The sequence below is a fragment of the Balaenoptera physalus genome (genome assembly GCF_965194825.1).
Source record: "Balaenoptera physalus genome assembly, chromosome: 11".
Taxonomy (NCBI): Eukaryota; Metazoa; Chordata; class Mammalia; order Artiodactyla; family Balaenopteridae; genus Balaenoptera; species Balaenoptera physalus.
The window spans coordinates 29,010,640-29,038,136 of record NC_138896.1 but is presented as its reverse complement, the minus strand read 5'-3'; the positions used below and the strand labels follow the sequence as shown (position 1 = coordinate 29,038,136).

The following is a 27,497-nucleotide window of genomic DNA, read 5'->3' as shown; positions in this document are numbered from 1 at the left end:
GAAACATAGCTGTTTCATTAAGAAAGCACAGTTGATGAAGTATTCTTAGAGTGTAGTATTTTATCCTTTTTCATTATCTTTTGTGATAAATTCTTCTTGGATTAAAGGAAATTTTAGAGATACATACATTATTTGATCTGAAAACCTTCATTGTTAAATAGGGCAACATTCTTTCTCTTCAGTTCTATTTAATAATTGATCTATTTTGTTTGAATTAATTTCCCAATATTTATTCATTTATTTCTTCCAGAAAGAATTTATGGTGAGATTTTTTTAATACAATGTTTACCTGTTGAGTGGTAGACACTATAAAAAGCGAGCCTGTATCTAAACTAGTATTAAAACAAAACACCATACCCCAAAATGTAGAATTTACCTGGGAAATAAGAGCAGTAATTAAAATTGTTATTTTCTAATAATAATTTCCTTGATAATATCATTATAGAGAGTATCACTTAAGGCACTACTGTATTTTTATAGTGGGATATTTAAAAATAATATTTGGCATATTTTTTTCCTATTATACCATACCAGAATTAAAATTGCCTCTTTTATTGTAACTACTATCATGTGCTGAGGACCAAAACTTTGACTAAAAGGTGGTTTAATTTCAGTTATAACTATATCAATGAGTTGTTAATATGTTGATTTATTACTCTGACCTCTAATTTTAGTACTAAAACATTCTTTGAGAAGTTGTCTTGGTGTTCAGTGAGTAATTTAAAAAAGACTTCTTTCTAGTTTAATGTATATTGAAATTAATACTAATCATAGTTTTTCCTTTTGAAAGACAAAAGAATAAATCTAAAATCTAATACACATCTTAATGTAAGTTTAGATAAACTGCAATATCTGCTAAACATTAAAATGGTTCTATTCATTCTACAACTGTTCCTTTTTCCTGCTTTGTAAAATAATTTTTTTGGTTTAGTCTTTTTTCTAGACATTCCTATCCTTGACTTTTCTTTCCAGATTTTGTTTCCTAGCCTGTTTGCCATGTTTCCCTTCTTACGTGTCAGGAAATTATCCTACCTTTCTCCATTTTGGTAAGATGACAATTTATAAAAGAAAAATAATATAGTCAATATGAATAGGTGGTGCACATTGATTTTTCTTTGTAATTTTACTAAAGTGTACGTGTTTGTCTGTCTATTCTAACCCTTTTGGTTTTCCATTTTAAAATAAAATGAAATTCGTATTGGAAATTTTTTCTTGATAGTTTAAAATATTCTTTTGATAAAAGTTTTTTTTAGTTGACAACCATAAAAGTCAGTTTTTTTCTCCCAAAATTTTATATTTATTTTGATATTTTAAAATTCCATGTCTTAGGCTGTGTAGACATGTAAATGGCTGGCAGAGTGACAATGTGATGGCAAGACTTAAGTAATTGTCATGCCTTTTATGCCTTGTGTAAAATATAAATCCACTGATACCACTCTTAGGTAAATTTAAAAGCATTCAAGTATATCATGAGTCAGAAATGTGCACTATTTCATTTTACTAACCTAATGACTTAAATGGAGGACCTGAGAGAGTTTTAGAATAGTAAAATTACTTGTCTTGGTGTTGTGGCCCAAAACTGGACATATAGAAGACATTTTTACATGAGCATGGTGTATAATTTTGTAAATCTTCCTTTTATTTACCCTTTTAATTTATCTTTATCTCTTCCTTTGTTTTTGTTTGTTTCTTTTTCTTTTTAAAAGTTGCTTAAATATGCATTTGAAAATAATCTCCACAGGCCAAAATGGATTGTACTTTTCAAGGTTTTTTTTGTAGGTTGTCAATACATATTTATCGATGTAAAAACAATTTTTAACCCTTCAAACTACAGCATATTTTTAACATCTTTTAAAATATTGTTTTCTTTGTTTATGAAATTAACAAATGAGATATTTAAATATATGTTTAAGCTCAAGGTCTTTCACATTATATAATGCATTCTCCATTAAAGCCACTGTGTTTCTTATTGTGGTTTGTTGTATATTATAATTATTTATAGACAATTATTGAACAACTCAACACAAAAATTAATCCAAGACCATTAGATTGCCTGTTGTGATATATTAGCCTAGTGACTAGATCCAAGATAGAACATACAAAGTAATCCCAGAATGTGAAGATGGAAAAGAATTAACAGAGGTCAACAAATACTTACAGTTGTTACAAAATGTATATTGCCAGTTAGTGGTAACCTCTTCCTGTTTTACCTTTGTGTCCTCCATCCCTTTAAAAAAAATTCTCTAAATAAATTACTTTGAATATGAAATTTGATGAGTAAGCTTTAAGGGCAGTAATGATAGGTATCTTTAGATTTCTTTTAAGAAATAACAATTCTCTGAGTTTGGACATCTAAGTATTTGACAGAAAGCATTATAAACTTCCAGGCAATGGCAACGTGAAGACTGATTCCATACCTGGAAGACAAGGCAAAAGATACCTGCTGCCATAATGAGTGACGGCATATTGACTGTGATTAATATTCTTAGTTTGGAATCTGGGCCAAAGGAAAATTATAATGATAGTGGAAGTGCCAGGAATTAACCTTAGGGTTCTTATTATCACTTATAGATATCTGGGCTTCAAAATTAAAGATCAACTCCTTCAGCAGGGTTTTCTGGACCATCTAGAAAAAGGGAAGGTATTATATACCATTGTTTCAGAGATACAAATTACCTAGATTTGTCCTTAAACTCAAGTTATTGGATCAGAGGTAAACCAGCCTTTGGTGGTAGGGAAGCAAATGGATGATTTATGTAGCATTTTCTCTTGGTATCTGATTTGCCTTAGATTTATAACTATCGTCTGATTCCTACACATGATAATGTCTAAGCAGAAGTACAGTGAACTATAAACAGATCGAGTCCCGGCTACAGTACACTATGCACAGACATATATGAAGACATTAAATTACACTTTCAGTTTACATTAAGAAATGCAATTGGAAAGCAGCAGTGTCCCAGATAAAATTGAGTTTAAAAAATTTTAATATTAGGATGTTACTTGAACTTTAAAGCACATTTCATAAGTAAGTTTTTTGATATGTTGTAATTAATTCTGAGCTGAAGAAGTAGATCGTGTTTTTTTTTATAAGCAAGAACTTAAGATGACTGCTTTTTCATACTACTACAACTTGTGGTACAGATTTATATCTTTCAGTAAGAACTTTTGTTGAGGTCTAAGTCTCTATTAGAAACATGAACTTTATATTGTTAATATATAAAATGTATCAGGTAAAGAGGATGTTAGTTTTTGAGGGTGAATGTTGTTTTCCAAATGCATATGAAAAGCACAGGTCAACTTGTGAGTCTTGGTGGTATTCTTTTTAATTTTATAGTTTGTTAAAAATCCAGAGACGTTCTTTTTTGCCTTTTAAAATGTGCAGTTGTCTCTTAATAAATATGTTTACTTTTATTCTCCAGATCTTGTAAATTTTGATGACATAGCTTCCTCAGAAAACTTGCTACATCTCACTGCAAATAGACCGAAGATGCCTGGAAGAAGATTGCCTGGCCGCTTCAATGGTGGACATTCTGTGAGTTACATTTAGTATTATAAAGCACAGAGAATTTAGTAAATCCAGAGTCCTTCTGAAGATAAGAACGAGGGAGGATTTATAGCTCCACTGAAGTTTAAAAATCAGGACGATAGCTATACTCAAGTGGCCAAGGGTTGTATTTAAGAGATATGGGGGAAGAGACCTGTTCATTTCCACAGGACGTGGAATGGAAGGTTACAGAATCAGAAGCAGAGTTGTCCTAAGACCATAACCACAGAGCACAGTGTCGAGAGGGGACAGGGGACCTGTGCAATATACTTGTCCAAAAGCAGTAATTAGAATTGAGTGGTACATATTCACTTCAGGAAGGAATGAGAACATTTTTTTCCCCCTGAAATAGTCAGTGTTTTTTGTAGTACTAATCCTGGTCTCTAAATGTGTAACTTCTTTTTATGCTCTCAGTATATTGCCTGGGATACTGGTAGTACTTTAGTGTTAATACATTAGCTCTTAAGTACTATTGTGCTTTTTAATTACCTAAGTAGGGAAAATTTTTGTTGCTAATAGGCAAGCTGTTTTTCCGCCCTCAAGATACGCAAGTGTGTTATTCAGCATGAAATTATGTAAAATCCTGTTAACAATAATGGAATATCTGGAACAGTATCTGCTGAAAACAGTGATAAAAGTTACTTACTTTATTATCCAGATGCTTACTGCCTTTTCTTTCTTTGGTGTTTTCTGTTTCTTGATTTAAAAAAAAAAATCATTCAGCCAACTCAAAGCCCAGAAAAAATCCTGAAGTTACCAAAAGAAGATGATAGTGCCAAGGTAAAGCCATCTGAATTTAAGAAGGATTCATGCTACTCTCCAAAGGTAAGGTGCCTTGTGGTCTAAGATTTGTATAATTTGTAGGGTTCTTTGTGAACATCAAAATTGTGGAATTTAAAGTATCCTTCAGGAAGAATTATTTCTTCTGCCAGGAAATAAAATAATTCCTACTAAAACTAAATAAAATAAAACAATTACTGTTAAACTTAAGTTACATTATTCTCTGTAGATCTTTTTTAGGAGAGTCACATTATTTTAAATGAGTAATACAAATGTTACATGTTTCATATTTTTTTAAGGCATAGATCTATATACATTTGTTTCATTTCCCATTAAACATGCACTCCTTAGGCAGAAGCCATCACTCTTTTACTCCTTATGTAACTTGGTGCTTGGCACCATAATAAGCCCTGAATACACACTGGAATGAATGGTAGAATACATGGATTCTTCCATCTGTTACGTGGTGGTAAGAGTCTTTGCTAAACCCTTGCCATTTTAATTTAAGATAGTATTACCACAACTGACACACATCTTATATTTGAGAAGATCATGCCTGTTCCTCAAATTCATTTCAACGCATTTGACTGCTGTTCAGTTTATCAGATACACTTAATCTGAATTCTCTCAGCTGTTAGCAGTCTATTGAAATTTTACTTGCTGTTACCTAAGTGAAATGGTAAAAGAATGTCAGGCCATGGATCCATTTTAATGCCTCTTCTATGGACTTACTAAATCCTTCATAATTGCTTTTAATTGGTGCTCTCTGGATATTCTAAATAATAACTATTTAATATGAAGGATCAAAGCAGTACCTTAATAATGCTTTTATATTCTTGCTTCTAGATGTTCCACTAGGTAAACCATAAGATAAAGCTAACGGATCTTCTTTTCTCTCTTTTTTTTTTTAAATAAAGCCCTTGACATTTCTCACAAAAACCCTTAGTAATTACAAGTTTATTCTTTGGTCGTTCAGTGGTTTTTCCAGTTATGAACATCAAACTGCTTTTTGGATTTTCAAGTTTTTTATTTATCTTGGAAGTATTACTTCAGTTATTTATCTCCTTGCAGTAAAAATCTTTTGAATTTATAACGTAATATTAAATGTAAGTACAAATAAAAATTTTCTGTTTATTATATGTTTTCAGCCATCTGTTTACCTTTCAACACCTTCAAGTGCTTCTAAACCAAATACAGCTGCTTTTCTAACTCCGTTAGAAATCAAAGCTAAGCTAGAAACAGAAAATTCCTTGGATGAACTTAAAGCTCAGATTGTTGAATTGCTGTGTGTTGTGGAAGCACTAAGAAAGGATCATGGGTAAGTAGCCCTTATTTTCTTCTTTGAGCACTACTTAACACATGTATAAAGAATTCTTTCAAATTATATCAAGTAAAGAAGTAATCTGCCAAGTTTCTAGTATGAGCAAGTTTGTTTTCAGAGAAATTTTTATTGATAGTGTCTCTCTAGGCAAAAAAGCTTGAATTAGAAAACATAATAATTAGAAACTCTATTAATTCTAGTTATTCTAATTAGGAATTGGAAAGCTTGAGTAAGAAAACCTAGCCCAATTATGAAAAAGCAAACCAGTTAAAACAGAAAGTAGTAGCTTGATTATAGAATTGGTTCTAGTAGCTTGATTATAAAAAAATGGCCAATAGGCACATGAAAAGATGTTCAACATCATTAGTCATTAGCACATGCAAATCAAAACCACAATGAAATACTACTTCGCACCCACTAAGATGGCTATAATAAAAAATATGAACAATACAAGTGTTGGCAAGGATGTGAGAAATTGGAACCTCGTGTAAAATGGTACAGCTGCTCTGGAAAACAGTCTGGCAGTTACTCCAAAAGTTAAATTTCATGTTCCCATATGACCCAGCAATTACTCACCAAGGTATAGTATTGTCCAAGAGAATTGAAAACAAGTGTTCAAACAAAACTTGTACACAGATGTTTATAGTATTATTCATAATAGCCAAAAAGTGCAAACAGCCCAACTGTCCATCAGCTGATGAACAGATAAACAAGATGTGGTACATCCATACAATGGAATGTTACTCAGCCGTAAAAAGAGATGAAGTACTAATACATGTTATATCATAGATGAACCTTAAACACATAATTTGAGGCTAGAAATGTCAAACACGGGTTAATTAGTCTTAAAAGTATTAGGAAAAGCCATTTTATTTTGGATCTGTGGTGTATCTGTGTATACATTTGGTTTTCTTCTCAGAGGACTTTGATCACTGTTTCTGCTGGGGTTGAGTTGGATATTTATAAAACAAATGGGTTGGGGTAGGTGATCTGTAAGGCCTTTCTCTTAACTCTGAAAGTTTTTGATAATGGTATATGGTGAGGCATGCCTAAGTAAAAGTTAGGGACTTTTTAGAGCTAAAATAAATTTAAAAGATCACCTGCTATAGTCCCCTCCCTTCTTTTAAATGAAGAAATAAAGGTTTAGAGAGGTAAAGCTAATTATGTAAGATCACACAGCTCTTAAGTGGCAGAGCTAGAACTCAAACTTGGATCTTCTATTGATTTAGAGATCTTTTCTTATAAACATTATTATTTGAATTTTAAAATGTGTTAACATTTTAAACATACTTCTGCAAAAGCCCAGTAGGTAAAATAGATCAAAGATCAGCTAATCTAACTGAACTGAGGGTGAGGGTTCAGGTGCTCCTCCCCTATTCCAGCTTCTTCTCTGGCCTCTAAGAGTATCTCATGGAATCTGGCATCTGGTATAATAGTCATCGCCAGAGACCGTGTTACCACTGATTTTGAACTCACTGTTTCTCCTCCATTTCTTTGTTGACATTGGATTATTTATTTAAAAAAATATTGAGATTAACAACATGATGTATTTGTAGTTGGCAAGCACTTCTACAAACATCTCTTAGATAGAAACATAAAGTTATCTTGAATGCCTACTTAAAAAAATATATTGTGCACATTTATATCATATAGAGAGAGAAAATTTGACACATGATATTTCTTGAATTCTTCAGTTTATCTTCGTTTAAGTTTGGCAGGTTTATCCACAGTTTCTGCAATAAGCACATTATAAACTGTAAGTTCATTTATCTAGTAAATATTTATTGAGCACCTCTCAGGTACCAGTTAGAGAACAATCTGATTTGTTAATTTTGACATTTTACATTTTTGATACCAGGTGTGCTATAATGAAATAATAAATCCACATACAAATTGCCCGTAGGTGCTCCTAAATAAGCTGTAGAATGAATAAAAATATTAATGAATTACATATATTATTTATCAGATATTTTAGAAGTCTTTCCAAAGAGTATTTTAAAAGTCTTGAGTTCCTCTTGGAAAACGAAATGGAGGGGAAAATGACTATATAAAAGTATGCAAGGGAACCTAGAAAAATGAAAACATGAGTTACAGAAGAGGGATTGTTGGCTGCATTTTTTTGTTTATTGGTTTGGATTTTGGATTTTAATGTAATAGTTAATTTAAAAAAAAAACAAAGAGATATGTAAAGTACAGGTTATTGTATTAAAAATTATAATTTGCCTTGCACTGTGACGTATTTTCACATTCATTTTCCCAAATTATTTGGGCTGTGTGTCCTGCCTTGGAAATGGATGGTAACTGAATATGGAAAATTACCTGTATTCACTTAAAAATTTCTTTATCTCAGGTTTGCCATGATTTTGCTGTGTTTTTAACTGTTGTATTGAATCATTTCAACTAGAGAATTTGAATTTTTTCTCAGTCAATATGGCTGTTTCCTTTAAAAGTTTTCCCTATGTTCTGGGATATCAGGCAACAGAGATCCTATTAACTTTAGTCAAATATATATTGTTTAATCAAAAGACTTAACAGTAATAAATACTTTGTTTTTAGGAAAGAACTGGAAAAACTACGAAAAGATTTGGAAGAAGAGAAGGCAATGAGAAGTAATCTAGAGGTAATTCATTTCTTCCAGCATTGAGATCGTAGTCAGCATAAACCAGACATGTTTTTTCCAACCCAACTGGGTGATTGGTTCCACCACAAAGTATGCTATCCTGCTTTAGTTGGACACTCCCTACAGCTTGGTCACCATTTAATTAATCTCTTGTTGACTCCCTGCCACATTCCATTCATTCATTCCGCAAATGTTTTTTGAGCACTCAGTCTCATAGACACGAGGCACAAGGTATACACTCATGAATAAAGCAAACATGGTTCTTGCCTCTTAAAAGTGTCTAGTTCTAGATCTTTTGCACTCAACACTCCTTCTTTCTTGAGCTGTAGTTCTCTTTTCTTCACAGTTAAACTTTTTTTTTCTTTTTTTTTGCCTGGGGGCAGGGGTGGTGATGGTAACGGGATGGCTATAGATTTGCTGACTTTAATTTCTCACTGAATTGAGTTTACTTTGTAGCTAATGTCATCATCTTCACTCTCTGCTGATGACTGACAGTTTCACTTATTTTCTTTATCTTCCTTTTTTCCATCCTCACTGACTTTGGTCTTCATTTGTATTTTTTTTTTTTTGTATTTTTTTTGCATACCTCAGAGAAAGTGTTTCCTGCCTTTTTTAAGAGGCTCTTCCCATTCTGTGTTTAAGTATTGCATACTCCTCCCTATTTTTACCTTGCTTCATTACTTACCCTGTTTCTTTTGTTAGCACTGTGAAACAGAGAACGTGGGACTTGCCGTTAAAAAACTTGAGCTCCTCTTCTGACTTACCCTCCTGACTTTCAGTTCAGAACTACGTATTTGTCAGGCTTAGCACTTTCTGAACATTGTCTCATTGGATACATAACAACTTGTAAGCATTATTGTTCCTATTTTAAGAGTGAGGAAACCAGGGTTTAGAATGATTAAGTTAGCAGTGGAGCTAACATTTTTAATAGAAGCAGCCAGACTCCAGAACCTTTGCTCTCAGGGATTAAGTTACGCCATTTGAACGAAGAGGTCACTTACCTCGTTCAGCTTTAGTTGTTGAGATAATATATGTGAAGGTATTTGGCAGATTATCAAAACTCCATTTTTACTCATATCTGACACATAACCTTTATTGGCAGTCTCCTTTCTTTCCCTGAAAATACTCAATTTTCCTCTTTATTCAAAAAATAAAAAGCCCCCTTTTAGGTCTAGCTGCCCTCTTGATCTGTATTCTCTTTTCATTCGCAGTTCATTTGTTGCAAAAAAGAAAAAAAAACAAAACAAAAAACAAGAAAAGCATACATTTGCAGTCACTAATTCTTCACTTTTAGTTCAGTCCTTAACCCCTTGCATTTTGGGTTTACTGATGGCAACTCCTATGTCTCTTCGGTTTCTACAGCACTTCACATTTTTACCATCACCACCTTTTCAAAGTATGTCTTGGTTTACGTGGCCGTGCATTCTTCTGTCTGACTTCTCCATCTCTCCTCACCTAAGTGAGGTGTTCCTTCCATGTTGTGCTTAGCCCCCTTCTCTGTGCATCTACTCTTTGCTCGCCTGTGTCCAGGAGTTATCATAATTAGCTCTGGTGCATCTGCCATTGAAATCTAGTTCTTCTTTTCCCAGCTTCTATCCTGAGTTTCCAGCTATTAGACTCCCTGGATGTTCCACTGTGAACTTAGACTTAGCATGTCCCCTGTCACACGTAGCACCTTCTTTTCAGATTCTGATTTTCTGTGTGTTGAAAGTTTGTTGCGCTTCTAGTCACGCAGATGTGGGACTTCTGTCTCTTCTAATTCCACTAACTTTTAGGCCTACTGGCTGTACTCCCTAACCTTTTTCTCTTTATTCCCACTGTTTCTGTCCTTTTCTCATGCTGTTATCTTCTGTTTAGCTTGTTTGTTTCTCTCATTCTTATCTTGTCTTCCCTTGCTCAGTATTTTCGAAAACTTTCTATTACTTGCTGAATGAAGTTCAAACTTCTTGACTTGGCAAATGAGGTCTCTTATGTCCTGGTCCTAGTTTATCTTTCTTTCCTCACTTGCTAATCCTCAATTGTCCCTTACAGTTAATTTGTCTGAATTTTTACTCTGACTGTATTTTCATGGATTTTCCTTTTGTCTCACTTATCATGCCCAAGTTCTGTAGATTCTCAAGGCCCTGCTCAATCACATTCACTGAGTTGGCCACCAGTCTTCTGATTAAAAGCAGTTTTTCTTATTTCAAATTCATGTTGTTTAGTTTTGTAAGAGATGAGTAAGTAATAATTTTCTGTCTTATCACTATTCACATTATGTACTTATTTTGCCCATCTTCTGTACTGTTGGAGGTGGGATCTTTTTCTGTTTCATCTTTGCCCATAGCTCCTAGCACAGTGCTATATACATATTAGATTGCTAACAAATTTTTGTCAAACTAATAAATGTTAGAAGATAGATATTAAAAATACATCTTCTAAATATATGTTAAATTCCCAGTGTGCAACATGGTAGAAATTGAAAAATTAAAAACAAATGTTTCTTGACTTTCATTCCTTATATTTTATACATAACACATATTCATATATGAAAATAAAGTAATAAGGTTAGCAAGAGGAACTAATACAATACTAAATTTGTATATATGACTTAATTTGTCATAAAAATCATGGAAAGAGTCAAATGAACTATTTGTTTCTTTTTTGAAGAATTTCATTTGATTATATTTTCCCAGCAAAATCAGCTGTTACTTAGCCTCTCACTGACCTGTATTATAAATTTGTTTTTTTTGGTGGGAAAAGTTTGATACTTAATACACTTAATAAGGCATTAGAGTCTCAGGATCATATGTTTAAAAGAGAAATTATATTTCCCCCCAAATGAAAAGTAATACTTTGAACTACTATAACATTAACATTATATAGTATTAAATTATACTGAGGAGTGGTACAAAGGACTAATGATGAGCAATGAACATAAACATGCTAGAAGAGAAACTCCAGCAATGCAAGTTATTTGCCGGATACCTAAATTTATGTGACCGGCAGCAGTCTGTGAGGAGTATTACTGACTGCGTGCAGGGCTCTTCTCCACCCTGACCCTCACCCCACCCGCACTCCCTCTTCTACCAATTTTTTTTTCTTTCTGTTTTCTATACATCCTCACGCATTAAAATTCATACAGTGGTTAATGTATCTTTGGAATAGAGATGATAATAGCGCATCAGGCTGAAGATTGAAGGTATTTTGTCTCAATCCAATGCTACTAACATGTTTGGCTAATAATCATATTAGTCAAAGAATAACATCAGGAAAGATCCTGGAATTAGCAAACCATTCTTGAATGGTTAGGATCCCTTAGGAGATTGTGAGCTTATTGAAATTATACTTTTTGACTGTAGCAAAATGCTCATCATTTAGTAATGATCTATTTGTCAGAAGTTAGCCATAACATGTATTATTTGTATGCATTGTTGGGGAGAGGGATGATGCTATCAGGAGAAGGTAAGGCCTAAATGTTTCTACATGTAATGCAAGGTCAGAGATGATCAAAATACCATATGATTGGGAAGAGAGTACAAAAACTGTGGCCTTTAAAGCCTTAGACCTTACCAGTACAAGTTCTGCATGGAACCACTGGCATGGTGTTTAATCTCTTTGATCCTCAACTTAGTTATTTGTAATATGTCAAAGTTAAATAACTCTCTGTAGTTATTGTGAAAATTTAATGAATTTTTCTAATTTTCTTCTAACGTTTCTTAAATTGTGAACTTCTGTTAAGTGAAGAATGTCTTCTACCTAACAGTGGAACTATTTTTAACACATTGACTGCATTTTACATATATTCCTGGGCTTTAAAGGCAATTTAATCTAGAACATACTGTTTACAGTTGAGGAAGTTGAGACCAAGTGAGGTTAAGTGGTTTACCGATATCACCTAAGGAGTAAGTGAAAAACAGAGAACTAAACTGGTCCTTTTAAAAAAAAAAAAAAATTCTATATTGCCCCCTTTGTTTAATTATAGGTACGGGTATGTTTCTTAGTTTGGTTTCAAGGATACTCTTGTTTTTTGTAGGGCTGATTTTCTTACAGATCTTTCAAATGCTCACATTATTTAACATTGTTCTGGGTGAAACAACTGTAGCTGCTTTTTTGTTGTTGTCACCTGTCATTTAGGAACTTGCATTGTGATATTTTCATCTGTTGAACTTTTTAAATATTTATTACACCATTGGAAATTGGATTTTAGAATGGAAATCAAAATCTGGAGGCTTGAAATTATGATCAGATCTTCATGACATAGGATAAAATAAATAAACTTTTTTAAAGTAAAGATATTTTATCTGTTGCCATTTAGGTGGAAATAGAGAAACTGAAAAAAGCAATCATGTCTTCTTGAAGTGACGTGCACCCAGTGTTCTCAGCGTTCCAGGGATTCAGAAGCAACACTATGAACTTCAACTGACTTGTTACTTAAAAATAACAAATGCTGATGTCGTGATAAAGAAATATGCGTATATGAACTATTATATCTATAGAAAAATGTAGGGGGAGGGTGAATTGTTTTTATATATTTTGTTTTGCCAATATGAAAAAAAAGAGGCCTTATTTCTTATGTGCTGGGATTGCAAACTCTTTTGTTTAGTTTGCTTGAAAATACTACTGAATCTGTATAAAAAGGAAAGAAAATTCACAATAGTTTTTTTTTATTGAAACTTGTAGTATTATTTTTAAAGAGATCTATACTATAAATATGGTGATATCTTTACGAATAATCTGTAAAATATACCATTTGAGAGGGACAGTTTAGCTTTATAGTAACTATAGTCACTACTTTTCCCATAAAACATAAGGGATATAAACTTTGTATATATATATTTTTTATGTTTAGCTTCTTACCCAGGATTACACTGTTGTGCCTGTTTGTTTGCAGTTTGTGATACTCTGGGTGATGAAATAGGAGTTTCCTAGCTACAAACCAGATTACTCACCCATGCATATAGTAATAACTGTAATGAACTAATCAAAATAATTTCTTCAACTTTTGGAATATTTTTTTATTGCTTGCACTATAGGATTCATAAAGGAATTTAGTTAAAATATATTGGATTGTTAAATATATTGGGGAAAATATGAGCTATATTTTAAATTCATTAGGTCTAAGGAACTAAAAATGTCAATTTAACCCTTAACTTGTTGTGCCTAGAAACTACAGCACATATAATATGCAAACACCAGCCTTATTGCCGTACTTTTCTGCTTATTTTACAGGCTCAAATATTACTCATTTCATAATCTTGTGATTTAATTCTTCATGCCCCTCCATTTGATTTTTAATAACGGTAATGTTAGAAAAACAAAACTCCAGAACTTTCAGAACTTCAGTGTGCAGTTTCATACTTTGACAAGTTATCATTATGTAAATACTCAGGTTTTACATTGTGTAATCTACCTACTAGACTAAACTAACTGGTGGAGATATTTGGGGCTGTCATTTAGGTAACCAACTTTATAAAGAGTGTTTAGTAGGTCATAAAACGTAACATCACAGCTTATTTAAAACCAAATAGTTGGCCATATTCAAAATGCATTTTCACCAAGTGGGTGAATAGCAGTTTCTTCACAGTCACTTATGAACACTTGAACTTTTAAAAATGTTATCTACAGATAATATGTCTCAAAATATGTGGGTTTATATGGAAAGTAGAAAATTTGATTTTTTTTTTGCAAAAAAAATTAGATTTTAAGCTTTATTATAGCAAATGACTTTCAGATTTTGAGTACCATCTATCATGCTTCTATTTTGTGTTCTTTAAACCCCCAAACCAATATTTTTCCTTTAAGTTTTAGTTTTATAATACCGAAATCTTGTGTTAATGAAATTTTGTCATATTGTTTCAAATAAAAGTGAAATAGAAAATAATAGAAACTCCAATACATAATTACTTAAATTCACAACTTAAATTAGTGCTTTTGGGGAAATCTGTGTGTTAAGTATGTACATTGTAACTTCTTAAAGTCCTTGGGGCTCTTCTGATGAGGTCACTGCTGAACAAAATTGTTTATTCCTGTTCTGGTGTTTTTAAATGACTTGTCAAATGAATGATTTCCTTCTTCTTAAATAAATTAGGTCTTATTTTCTTTTAATATGAAAGTCTTCAGGTAGAAATAAAAACAATGTACCCTGGAAATCACCCTCCAGCTTTATGACTGGAAGATCTGATTACGTGCTCCCTCCCTCCCCACCCTAATAATGGGGTAGGGGAAGTTACCAGCAGATTTCAGGCTGTTCTTAAAGTTTTTGTTGGTCATTTTCTCACCAGTGCATAAAATCAAGATGGTCATGAGTACTGAGAGACATTTAAAGTGTTTGCTTGTATACTCCTCAGTCAGAATTGAAAAGTAATTCAAGTACTGTGTCTCTATTTTCTTGCCCTTGACCAAATAGTAAAGAAAAGAAAACCAAAATCAAAGGGAAAAACGATTACTTTAATCTAGCAATTTACCAGTATTTGCTCTTGATATAGGAATTTTATTAATTCCTGTTTATAAAGTTAATATCATAAAATGCTATGTAATAATATAGCTTTTACTTGGGGGTAAATCTTTTTTTTTTTTTTTTTAATGAGTGAGTATAAATTATAGAGTAGAGGTGAACAGCATGGCATCTGTCATTGCCAAATTGGTAGTGAATGTTTGCTATTCTTTGAAAAACATAATATTACTAATTTTCCTAATTATATTTCAATATTAGGAGTATTGTGTGTGTGTGCGACCACCAAGCTTTGGTCATGCTATAAAGCTGTTACCTCTTTACAAAATCTAAGTCTGAAGATAGGAAGAGAGAATGGGCCTGGTGTAACAGAGGATTCTCTTTTTATGCTTCTTACTGTGATCACAGAAAAAAATAAACCCAAGTGCTCTCTAGATGTGTTGGTAAACATTTTATGCTTGCATTTAAACTTGAAATGTATGAACAGAATGAGACAATCAGTTCAAATCAGAAATGAGAAATGTTAAAATTTAATGGCCTTGTTTTGCTGTAGCAATAAAATGACCAAGTGCAATGACTTGATTTAATAAAATCATCTTTTAAAAGTTGCTGCTATGAATATTTTTAGCCATAAAATTTTATCCTTGTTGTAGCCTGACTTGCCTTCAGTAACTGTTATGTAATGCAGTTGGTGTTGTGGTATTCTAACATTCCAAAAAAATAATAATATATATTTATGGAGAAACTCAAAACAGTATATACTTCACTGACTTGTTTACAGGTGCTGTAAAGCATGCTTCTCCCTCAAAAAGAAAATAAAGAATAGTATTACCAGTTGTGTCAGTCTTTATTGGTTATTTTTCATTAACTTCAGCATATACTGATTGCAGAGTATGATGAAAATTATTTTATATTACTTTGAGTTTTCCAAATAAAAGAAACAATATAAATAGTAAAATAAAAGCATTCAAAGTTCTAGACCTATGTGACATTTACTGAACCTTTGTGAGTCTTTTCTTTCTACCTGGAACTGTGAGATGATAATTCCTACCTCACAGGATTATTGGGAGAATTTGAAATGATTTATATAACGTACCTTATGAAGTGCTTGCCATAGAGTAGATTTTTTTAAATGGAAGCTGCTGATTTACTCTTCTCAAAAGCATCTTGCAGTGATGGATATGATGTAAATTAGGCAGATAAGATTAAGAGAAAAGGCATAGTATGTCCTCTCCCCTTGTTTTTGAATACAGCATCCCTTTCTTTGGAGGAGATACAGCTTTCATTTGTATGATACTCGAAATGGAGCTGAGAGTACTTTGCCCAAATTGAATTATTGACTCAGAGACTGAGATTTTAAACATTTGAAACAAAGAGCTAGTCTCAGCATGGGAGCTCTCCACAGTTACATTTTTCTGTCATCTGGAAAAAGCTGATTTGGAAGAACTAAATAGAGTATAAAGATATGGAGACAGAATCCAGAAGGATTTTAAGACTGATTACAGTCATTCCTGAAGCCCCACTACCGACCCATTGCTTGGTTCCTTAAGCATAAACTTGCACATAAACTTTTTGGGTTCTGAACTCGCGACTGGTTGTCCTGGTAAATATAATACAAAAAACAAGATACAGTCATCCCCCCCTTATCCACGGCAGGTACATTCCAAGACCCCCAGAGGATGCCCGGAACCGCAGACAGTACTGAACCTCACGTAATACTATGTTTTCTCCTATACATACCTGTGATAAAGTTTATAAATAAGACACAGAGATTAACAACTAATAATAAAATAGAACAATTATAACAATATACTCTAATAAAAGTTATGTGAATGTGGTTTCTCTCAAAGTATTTTACAAATATAATGCCTTTTCCATCCTAACTAAGCACTTACCACACACCGTGGCCCTAACTTTTGCAGCTTGAGGTGCGACAGCACAACTAGCCCAAATTTGTTTTCTGCCCAATTTCATGGATAGAAGATTCTTGCCATAGGTCTTAGCAACCTCAGCATGTGATTTTTTTTCTTATTGTCGAGAGCTTTCACTTTTTCACTTAAAGGAAGCGCTGTTTGTCACACCTGAATTACCAACATCACTACTCTTGTGCTCTGGGACCATTATTAAGTAAAACAAGCATTACTTAACACAAGCACTGTGATTCTGCTAGTCTCCTAAGTGACTAGTGGGCGGGACGCGCTGGACAAAGGGGTGATTCACGTCCAGAGCTGGACGGCGTGGGATCATCATGCTACTCCAAACGGCGTGCACTTTAAAGGTTATGAGTTGTTTATTTCTGGAAAATTTCATTTAATACTTTTGGACTGCAATTGACTGCGCGTAACTGAAACTGCAGAAAGCAAAACCGCGCATAAGGGGGCACCACTGTAGAGTCTGGAAGACATCAAGGCCTGTGTACTCTTGCTGAGCACATACATGACTCCAGGCTTTCTAGAAATCTGGAAGATTTGAATCATGGAAAGGAATAAGACACCACTATGAAGCAATATGGAAAATAAGTGTGGCAAGTCGTTTAAGTTAAAAAAAAAAGGAGTTTGAAAATTTCTACTTGCTTTTTATTGGCTTTTACAAACACTGGGCATAAATTAAGCCTTGCAGGCAAATGGTGGTAAAGTTTTGGATTGTAGAGTTTTACTGTTTGAAGGGACATCATTAGAGATTGTCTAATGCCTGTGCAGATGGTTTTGTCTGAAGGAACAACTTTCGGATTTAGCCCCATTGTAGGAAGTAAAAGCTGAACTCACATGGGTCTATTCGACTTTATTACTTGCCAATCAAGGTTCAAGAGACTAGACTGTTGGGGTGTGAAAATTTTTTTCTGAATCCTAACGATTATTGCTTTTATTTTTACGACTAACACCTTTATTGTGAATATGCTTGTATAAAAGGAAAATAAATTTAGAAATAGGCAACAATATTTTTTTGTATAGAGCCAATAATTTTTTTTAATCACAGAAGGTGTTGTGGTTTTCATTTTGCAACTATTGGGTGGTATTCTTTCCTATCAGCTTATAAGTGGTCTTTATTAGCTACATTTCAGTTCCTAGAAAATTGTGTGAATAAAGTTATGAGAAGTAAAACTATATTTTAAGTGCACTGAGTAACTTAATTCTTTAATAAGGGCAATTGTTAACATTTCATGGTATAGTGCATTTTTAGAAATATTACTAAACATTAACAGAATGCAAATACAATCTGACATGACAGTAATGACATTTTTACTCTTATCCTCTCCCTTGAAACTGACTAAAGACAATAAATAGAATGAAAAATCGACTTGATAGATTGAAAGAGATTTAAGGAAATCTGTTTCTCAAATAAGGAAACAACAACAACAATTTATAATAAAAATACCTCCCAAATGCTTTGAGATTTGGAACAAAATAAGGACAGCCTGAAGTCTTGACATAAGGCTCCCCAGACCTCATTCCAGATGCTGGTTCCCTGAAATGTCCATCTGATGGTCTTAGACCCGAATCCTCTACAACAGAATGGCTGGAGCTGTGGAACTGAAAGGGAAGCCACACCAGCTGTGAGCCCTACTCACTTGAAGGCTGAAAACCAAGGGGCTCCCAGGAAAGAGAACAGGTTTGATGAGCGGGTGTTTTAGATAACGGTACTGAATGAAAGCTATCGTTATCTCCTGCCGCTCCTTTCTGCTCTAGTCAGCAAATAACTGACACCGGTCAAAGGTGAGCAATCAGGCACCACACACAAGCATCTTTATAGATGCATGTGTGATAGTCAAATGTATTTAAAAAAAATTGTCCTGAAACAAAGGCTTGATTTTGCAAATAGAAATCCCTATGTCCTGGGGGGGCGGGTGAGGGAGGATTGACAAGATTTATAACACCAAGACACATTTTTGTTAAGTTATGAAACTTGAGGATAAAGGATGAATATTTGCCCAAAAAGAAATAGAAAATTTAATTGACTAATTCCACCATAAATAGGAAATGTAATTAAGGCTCTACCACGAAAAAAGACAGCAAGGCCAGAGAGGATCATAGCCGTGTTTTAACTGCTTGATTGAAACTAGTCAAAACTGTAGAAAAAGGTGGAAACTTTCCCAATTTATTTTATGAATCTAGTGTAACTTTAATATCTAAACCTGATCACCACAGACCAATCTCACTTGTAAAGATTTGGTGTGAGGAGATTTATCAACCTTAATGCATTACATGAAATGATGAGTTAAAAATGGTCATACTGGGACTTCCCTGGTGGCACAGTGGTTGGGACTCCGTGCTCCCAATGCAGGGGGTCCTGGTCAGGGAAGATCCCACATGCATGCCGCAGCTAGGGAGCCGACGCAACAAAATAAAATTAATTAATTTAAAAAAAAAAAGGTCATACTGACGGAGCAGGGCGGGGTAGGGCCGAGCATATCCTTTGCTGGGAGTGCGGTGCAGGGAATACAAAGATAGTTTGGTACCACTTCTTTGATCCATGGGACACACCAATAGTTCTACTCACTTATACCATCAGTACAAATGTCAACAGTGAAGAAAAGTAGCTGACATCTTAGTATTATTATGAGAGTGGTTTTGACCCTGTGGAACACATTTAAGAACCACTGACCTGAAATAACCCGGTATGGTCCCTAGGATATAGTAGACAGTGAATATTGAGTGGATGAATCAATAAATGAATGACAAAGAGGATGTGGTCCCTCTTCGTTACCCCTTGTCTTTACCCTCTCCTGCCTTTTCTTTCTTCTTCAACTATTTAAAGATTCAAGTTGAAATCGCTTCCCAGGACTAACCACTATCATGTCAATTATTATAAAATAGCCATGCTTCCAGAGGCTCTGTATTATGCTCTTAAAATGCTTTTAACACATTTGTTATACTGGGCTTTAAGTAGTCAGTTTAATTACCCTAAGGTTTATAATAAACTTATCTTTAGTCTAAAAATAGGCATGTTTGTATTGTGCTTACCATGTACCAAGCACTGTTGCAAGTAATCTCCATCTAAATCTATCTATGTATCTATATATCTAACTATCTCAACAATTTGATATCATAGATACTATTATTATCTTTTGTTACTGAGTCCAAGCTTGTACTGCTCCCCACAAAACAGGCCAATAAATCAGGAGAGATGACGTGTTGGGACAAGGAATAGAGACTTTATTCAGAAAGCCAGCAGACAGAGAAGATGGAGGACTAGTGTCCCAAAGAAACATCTTACCTGAGTTAGAATTCAGGCTTCTTTTATACTAAAAGGGGAGGGGGTGTGGCTGGCAGCTGCAAACTTCTTGGTGCTGGAATCCTTTGTTCTTGTAGCTGACCACATAGGTCTGGTCACAATGTTCCTATAAACCTCCAACAAGACAAATATTATTCTCTGTTCTGCAAATGTTTAATGGAAAAGTGTTATACCTTTAAAGGTCAGAGCCCCGAGACTAGGCTATCCTGTATATTTCAGGCTATAGGCAACACTCTTTTACAAAAGGTGCAAAGCCAACATGAGTAAGCACAGGCTACGGAGCACAAGGGTTAGAGCTAAAGGAATAGATCCAGTATGGAGTCAGGTTTGTTCTTCTCTGTTACCCTTTCACATATGAGGAAACAGGCTCAGAGAGGTTAAGCAACTTGGCCAAGGCCACCCAGCTAATAAGGGATGGAGCTAAACCGAGGCAGGCCAATTCTGAAGCCTGTGCTCTTGATCATATGCTCTCTTTACATAGATAATGTGTAGAGAACATTCTTTGTAATCCTTTATATTTCTCTTGAGTATCAAATTTTCCTATCAGTAAAAGAGTTAGACTAAATAATTTACAAAGTTCATTTTCAGTGATCTCATAGTCTGTTTAGATTTCTCTGTGTGACATAAGTTAAGATTTGGGGGAATATTCTTTGTTTCTTGATGTACATCTTTGCAAATTTAGATGATTTTCATGGCTCTTCAGCAAAGACATGAGAAACAAAAACTCTACTTAGCGTCCCTACAGAGATTAAATGACCACTAGATGGCAGTCAAATGAAGCTCAGCTTCTCATGGGCAGCTTGAGTAAACCTCAAATACAGGTAGAAGCTGCAAATAACAATTGCAGAAGGTTCCAACCCACTGAATTCACCCAGAACTGGGACACAGCCACTGCACTCCCCTAGCTCCCTCCCCGCTAAGTTCCACATGACAAACTGAAAAGAGTTGATGCTTTGGAATCCGACAGATCTGTCTTTGAAAACTGGCTCTTAAAGTTAGTAGCCATGTGAACTTGGCAAATCACTCAAATCCTGTCACTTCCCTTATCTATAAGAGATCTAAAAAAAAAAAAATCATTGCTACTATTTAAAGCCTTTCCCGGGACTTCCCTGGTGGCACAGTGGGTAAGACTCCGCGCTCCCAACACAGGGGACCCAGGTTCGATCCCTGGTCAGGGAACTAGATCCCACGTGCATACCGCAACTAAGAGTTTGCACGCCATGACTAAGGAGCCCACGTGCTGCAACTAAGGAGCCCGCCTGCCACAACTAAGCCCTGGCACAACCAAATAAATACATAAATAAAGCCTTTCCCTCTGATCATGTCCTCAGAAAAGAGAGAGAAAGGGGGAACCAGGTGCTTCACATTTTTTTCCTCTAAGAGAATAATCACATCACAACAGCAGCAACAAAACCATCCTGCTCTGTTTGTCATTCCTTGCTGGATGTCATGATGCTCCTTTGACCCCAGGTTGCTGCCGTACCCTCGGCCCTTCCTCAAACCTGATTTGCCATTTCCTGCCCTTGGTTCTCTGGGAACTGCTCCTGTTTCTCCATTTTTTCCTGCAATGTGTTCTGATATCTACCAGATCAACTTCCCTCCAGGGTCACTTATGTAACAAGCCCACAAAATAGTGAGCTTGTGCTGTGGGCTTCTTAAAGACATTATGGTGCAATCTCTCTCATTTTGCCACCTGTCTTCTCCCCAAGGGCCTCGTACAATTCACATAGAGTTGGGGTCCGACATGGCAGCCCAGAGCGGGTGGTCAGTGGGGAGTCCATGGTGCCATGACCCTGACTGCAAAAGCAAATCCAGATTCAGCTCGAATTCTAAGCAGAAAATGACTTTTCTCTCCAAAAGGAGGTCAAAATGTCCATCTTGTGGTTGATGACATGACTACAGGGTCACAGAAGCAGGGAACAGTACTACCCCAGAAAGGGCACAGTCATGTGAAGGACCTGAAGATGTAGAGTGTGCGGTGTAGGAGGCCAGCGTGGGACAGCATCACCCAGCTCTTCCTGCCAACCAGTCACAGATCAACCAGGCCCCTGCAGTGCGCTTTCAGGAGAAGCAAAGCGTTCCACGTCGGCTGGTATCCGCTGGGAAAGGCTCAGGGCTTATTTTGAGCAGGTGAGAACTAGTGATTATCTATGATTCTTAATGGCAGCAAAGGTCCTGGATTATGAGAAAAACAACCCCCTGGGGGCCTGAATGGCACTAAATTGAATTAATAAGAATTAAGTCTTCTTTTTCTTATAAAATAAATTTTTGTAAGAGAGGGTCTATAGACAATGCAAAGGGCAAAGGAAAGTTGCATTTCAGTATTTTTATTCACTATTGAGTAGTTTTTTCCACTCTTGAACTAGGGGAAAGGAGCTGAGATTTGGATTCTAACCTGGGCTTGCATTCCCCCTCTCAGGAAACTTGGGTAAATTTCATCACATCTTTGGGTCTGTTTTTTCAATTGAAAAATTAGGATCTTGAATTTTAATAGCAGTTCTAACATTCTAGGTACAGATTACAAAAGCAGTGTGTCTAGTGTTACACCTTCTTGTCCTTGGTGCCACGTACATGAACAGTTGGTAGTTTCTCCTCTTTAGGGGGTTACTATTGTCTAAGCTTGGAGAAGGTTTCCACAGTCAGTGATGTCTACCTACGAGGCCACCAGCTCTTGCAAAGGCAGGGAAGGAGTTGCGTCTAGAGCCCTTCACCTGAGACCAAAAACCACAGGGCTGCAGGAGAACAACAGCATCCACACTGAATAAAGGTGCTGGGACACACATCTGGAAGTGAAATAGAATTGGAGCAGCCAGTAAATTTTTTAAAATTAATTTTATTGGAGTATAGTTGATTTTCAATGTTGTGTTAATTTCTGGTGTACAGCAAAGTGGATCAGTTATACATATACATATATCCACTCTTTTTTAGATTCTTTTCCCATATAGGTCATTACAGAGTATTGAGTAGAGTTCCCTGGGCTACACAGTAGGTTCTTATTAGTTACCTATTTTATATACAGTAGTGTATATATGTCAATCCCAATCTCCCAATTTATCCCTCCCCCTCGCCCCGTTGATAACCATAAGTTTGTTTTCTACATCTGTGACTCTATTTCTGTTTTGTAAATAAGTTCTTTTGTACCATTTTTTAGATTCCACATATAAACGATATCATATGATATTTGTCTTTGTCTGACTTACTTCACTCAGTATGACAACCTCCAGGTCCATCCATGTTGCTGCAAATGGCATTATTTCATTCTTTTTTATGGTCAAGTAATATTCCATTGTATATATGTACCACATCTTCCTTATCCATTCCTCTGTTGATGGACATTTAGGTTGTTTCCATGACCTGGCTATTGTAAATACTGATGTAATGAACATTGAGGTGCATGTATCTTTTTGAATGATGGTTTTCTTCCAGATACATGCCCAGGAATGGGATTGCTGAGTTATGTGGTAGTTCTTTTTTTATTTTTTTAAAGAACCTCCATAATGTTCTCCATAGTGGCTGTATCAATTTACATTCCGACCAACAGTGTAGAAGGGTTCCCTTTTCTCCACAGGAGCGACCAATAAATATTAAACCACACAGTGATGGAAGAAATGTTCACATATTGAGATATGGAGAAGTCGTTCTGGCTTACACATGATTTGACTTGAATTTTATGCAAATTAGAACAGCCTGTCTTATGGCCTGTTAAACCATATGCATTGTACATCTGCTTTCACCATTCAAGAAGAGAATACATTGAAATATCAAAATGGACTAACTATGGTTCAGGCATTCAAAATGGAGCCGGATGGCCTTTGTGGATGTGATTTCAGACACATTCCTGCATCACTGAGAACTTGAATTTTCTGAACTGTTTCAGAATCAAGGACACCACCAGCCATTCTGGAAACAATGTCTGCTAGCAGCTGCCAGCTACAACCTTATGGTCTCAAGGTCTCCCCGTGTAACTACGCAACCATTTTGGACTCCAACCAATCCTTACTCAACAAGCATCTTGCCAGTTTCAGTCCTAATTCTTGACAAACAATTATATGTAACTTTGTGGTTTTTGCTTATATACGCCTCCCCTGTTTTGTAGTCCAGCGGAACACAATTCAAGTGCTTCTTGAATCTGTGTCTCCTGGGCTATAGTCCTCAGTTTGGCTTGAATAAAATTCTTTTCTATTCCTACTAGAGATTGTTTATTGATTATTTCCCGTCAACGACAGGAACTGACCTGAAAGGACTAGTCCTTTAAAAAAGAAAGCAGGAAGTGGCTTGAGGTAAATTGATGAATACAATGAAAAGGAAATACTTTGCTCCTGGGAGTAATTCACCATCACAGTCTGTTCCAGCAATCAGATTCTTAGAGTTAGCCAGCTGGCTTATTCTGGGATGGAGAATAACAGTGGAAGAGAAAGATAACAAGATCGCCTGCAGATCAAATTTGAGCCTAAAAGCCTATTTAGTGATTAAGATGGGAAACGAAGTTGTTGACTACTTAAATGATGGAATTGAGCAAAGGTGAGGGGTGGGCAAAGAAGAGGGGATGTAAGTGAAAACTGGGAGGGTGAGTTTTAGAACTTTACAAGTAAGTTTTTTGTTGCTGTTTTTGGTTTTGGCCACACTGTGCGGCTTGTGGGACTTTAGTTCCCCGACCGGGGATTGAACCTGGTCCACTGCAATGAAAACGTGGAATCCTAACCACTGGACCGCCAGGGAATTCCCAGAGGGCTGAGAATTCAAAGCAAGGTACTTTCCCATGTTAAACAATACTGGAACTGAGCATTCTTTCCTGTCCTGATGTGAAATAACTCAGAAAATACACAAAAATAGATTAAGACCTTGCTCTCCAGGAAATATTTATTCCTGGAAGATAAGCCCTGAACCATGTAAAACTGCTTATTATCAAGAGTAACCTCTTGCTCTTCAAGACTTGCTGAAGACTTTGGTTTGTCCACCTAGCCAAGCCATTAGACTACAAACTCTGCCCACTCTCAACTAGTTCCTAAATTTTTTAAAGACCTAACAACCCTATAAATGTCCTCCCCTGACTTCCTTCTTTTGACACCTATGAAGGCCATCAAAGTGGTGTTCTCTTACTATGTATAATGGGTGTAATTGTCTTAGCGCTGCTTGATCAATGGAGTTTTCTGGTGGTCTTCTGAGCAGTTGTCAAAAGTGAAATGTTGCTCTAAGCTATGAAACAAAAGTTTTATTGTAACTTGTCAGAAATGAGTCCACTATATCATACCAAATTGCCTTTACATTTTTTTTTTAATTTTTTTTTAAAATTTATTTATTTATGGCTGTGTTGGGTCTTCGTTTCTGTTCGAGGGCTTTCCCTAGTTGTGGCAAGTGGGGGCCACTCTTCATCGTGGTGCGCGGACCTCTCACTATTGCGGCCTGTCTTGTTGCGGAGCACAGGCTCCAGATGCGCAGGCTCAGTAATTGTGGCTCACGGGCCTAGTTGCTCCGCGGCATGTGGGATCTTCCCAGACCAGGGCTCGAACCCGTGTCCCCTGCATTGGCAGGCAGATTCTCAACCACTGCGCCACCAGGGAAGCCCTGCCTTTACATTTTGAATCTTGTGTTAATTGTCAAGATTTCTTTGGATCCTTCCAAGAATTTTGGATCTAGTAATACTTGAATTCTATTCACCCTTGAAAATTCAAAAAGCTCAGAAGCTTTAGTTCCCATATCAGTCCTGTGGTAACTCTTACCCTCCTTCCTTCTTCCCGCTCCTCCCACCCCCAGAAGGCGGAAGAAGGTGACCAGGGACCAATTTGAATTTGAGGCCATGCACCTTCAAGGATGGTTGAAGTACCTATGGCTATTAAATGCATTCAAAACCAAACATTGACTGCGTATTGTTGTTGAAAACAAGCACAGCACTTGTTTTCCTGGAGGAGGAGGAACAGACAACCTCCAAATCAATGAATATGTAGATAATTATAAATTGGAAAAAATGAACCGAGAGATACAAACAAGGGGTAATAATTTAAGATGATGGGGTTGGTAGGTAGAAGGATGAAGGGACCTATTTAGAGAGGATGGTCAAGGAAGCCCTCCCTGAAAGGTTTACTGGAGCTAAGACCTCAGAGAGGACAAGGCTGGACAAAGGTGAAGCAGAAGAGTGGTCTAGGACACAAAATTTAAGGAGACCCTCCCTCTCAGGTTTATGTAAGTGTAGGTTCGACACTTTCATGGCCCTGAGATCCAGGGCCTCCTTAAGATTTGCTCCCAGGTGCCTCTCTTTCCTCACCTTAGGGGAGGAGAAATAACCAGTCTCACAGGGACCGGTGTGTGTGTGTGTGTGTGTGTGTGTTGAAGAAGTCAGTGGGGTGAGGGGCTGGGGAGAAAGAGTCACAGAAGAGTGAGCCTAGGCAGAAGAAACAGGATACACAGTGGCCCAGAGGTGGAAAAGAGGTTGGTCTGATCCTGGAGCTGAAAGGACGCCCTTACATCTGGATCAGAGTGGACAGAGGGAGGAGAGGCCCAAGGTGAGGCTGGAGAGGCAGGTCCCAGCTGAGCGGGGCCTTGTAGGCCCCTTGAGGTACATAGCCCTCATTCTCAATGCAATGAAACTAGGTTTGAATCTGGGAAATGATACGAATGAACATACGTTTGAGCAGATTTCTGCAAAACTGATTGGAAGGGAGCGAGGGTGAAATCAGGGAGACATTAAGAAAGTGTTTGTATTCCTGCAGGCAAGAGAAGATGACCTGGACCAGATGGAGGTAGAAAGAAATGGACAGAGTTGGGATCTGTTTTGAGGAAGAAGTCATAGGACTTGCTGACATGTGAATGTGGAGCTTAGAAAAGAAACGTGGCTGGAGATCTAAGCTGTGGAACTGGATGAGCTCCTCTAGGGAAAGAGAAAGAGGAAGGGAGGGAGGAGAGGAAGTGAAGCAGAGAGACGAGGAGCTGGCTTGGGAAACTCCACACTCAGAAGTTGCTAGAGAAGAGACCAGAGAGGAAAACGGAAGGTGAGGACACACAGCCCACTGTCCGTTGACAGATGAATGGACAGACATGTGGTAATATAGACACAGTGGAATATTATTCAGCGACAACATGGATGAATCGTGAGGACATTATGCTAAGTGAAATAAGCCAGTCACAAAAAGACAAATATTGTATGATTCCACATATACGAGATATCTAAAGAAGTCAAACTCATAGAAACAGAAAGTAGAAGGTTGGTTACCAGGGGAGGGGGTGCAAATAATGGGGTGTAATTGTTCAATGGGTATAGAGTTTTGGTTTTGCAAGGTGAAAAAGTTCTAGAGATCTATTGCATAAAAATGTGAATATACTTAACACTACCAATTTTTTTAAATGGTTACAATGGTAAATTTTATGTTATATATTTCTTTATTGCAATTAAAGAAAAGCAATTTTAAACAAGAATGGTGTTTCTATAAACAGCCTCACAGACATAGAGAACAGACTTGTGGTTACCAAGAGGGAGGGGAGTGGGGGAGGGATGGAGTGGGAGTTTGGGATTAGCAGATGCAAACTATATATAGAATGGATAAACAAAAAGGTCCTATTGTATAGCACA

General features: G+C 36.1%; 1 protein-coding gene and 1 long non-coding RNA gene across 4 annotated transcripts in view; one reads left to right on the top strand and one right to left on the bottom strand.

The window, feature by feature from the left end:
- CD2AP (CD2 associated protein) overlaps window positions 1-15,539 on the top strand; it is a 113,422-nt gene extending 97,883 nt beyond the window's left edge. For 2 of the 3 annotated variants that reach the window (XM_082411671.1, XM_082411672.1), the window contains 5 exons: window positions 3,423-3,535; window positions 4,271-4,372; window positions 5,476-5,645; window positions 8,205-8,268; window positions 12,566-15,539. In XM_082411671.1, coding sequence (XP_082267797.1) covers window positions 3,423-3,535; window positions 4,271-4,372; window positions 5,476-5,645; window positions 8,205-8,268; window positions 12,566-12,607 — 491 coding nt within the window. In that variant the 3' untranslated portion in view covers window positions 12,608-15,539. Of the gene's footprint in view, window positions 1-972; window positions 1,047-3,422; window positions 3,536-4,270; window positions 4,373-5,475; window positions 5,646-8,204; window positions 8,269-12,565 lie in introns of those variants that run through there. The other variant, XR_014250472.1, reaches the window with a different exon arrangement.
- Window positions 14,727-27,202, bottom strand: LOC309637336. Its single transcript, XR_014250487.1, has 3 exons — window positions 25,503-27,202; window positions 18,834-25,192; window positions 14,727-18,158 (listed from the first exon to the last, which is right to left on the bottom strand). It is a non-coding gene; the product is annotated as an uncharacterized lncRNA (long non-coding RNA).
- Window positions 27,203-27,497: the final 295 nt, after the last annotated feature.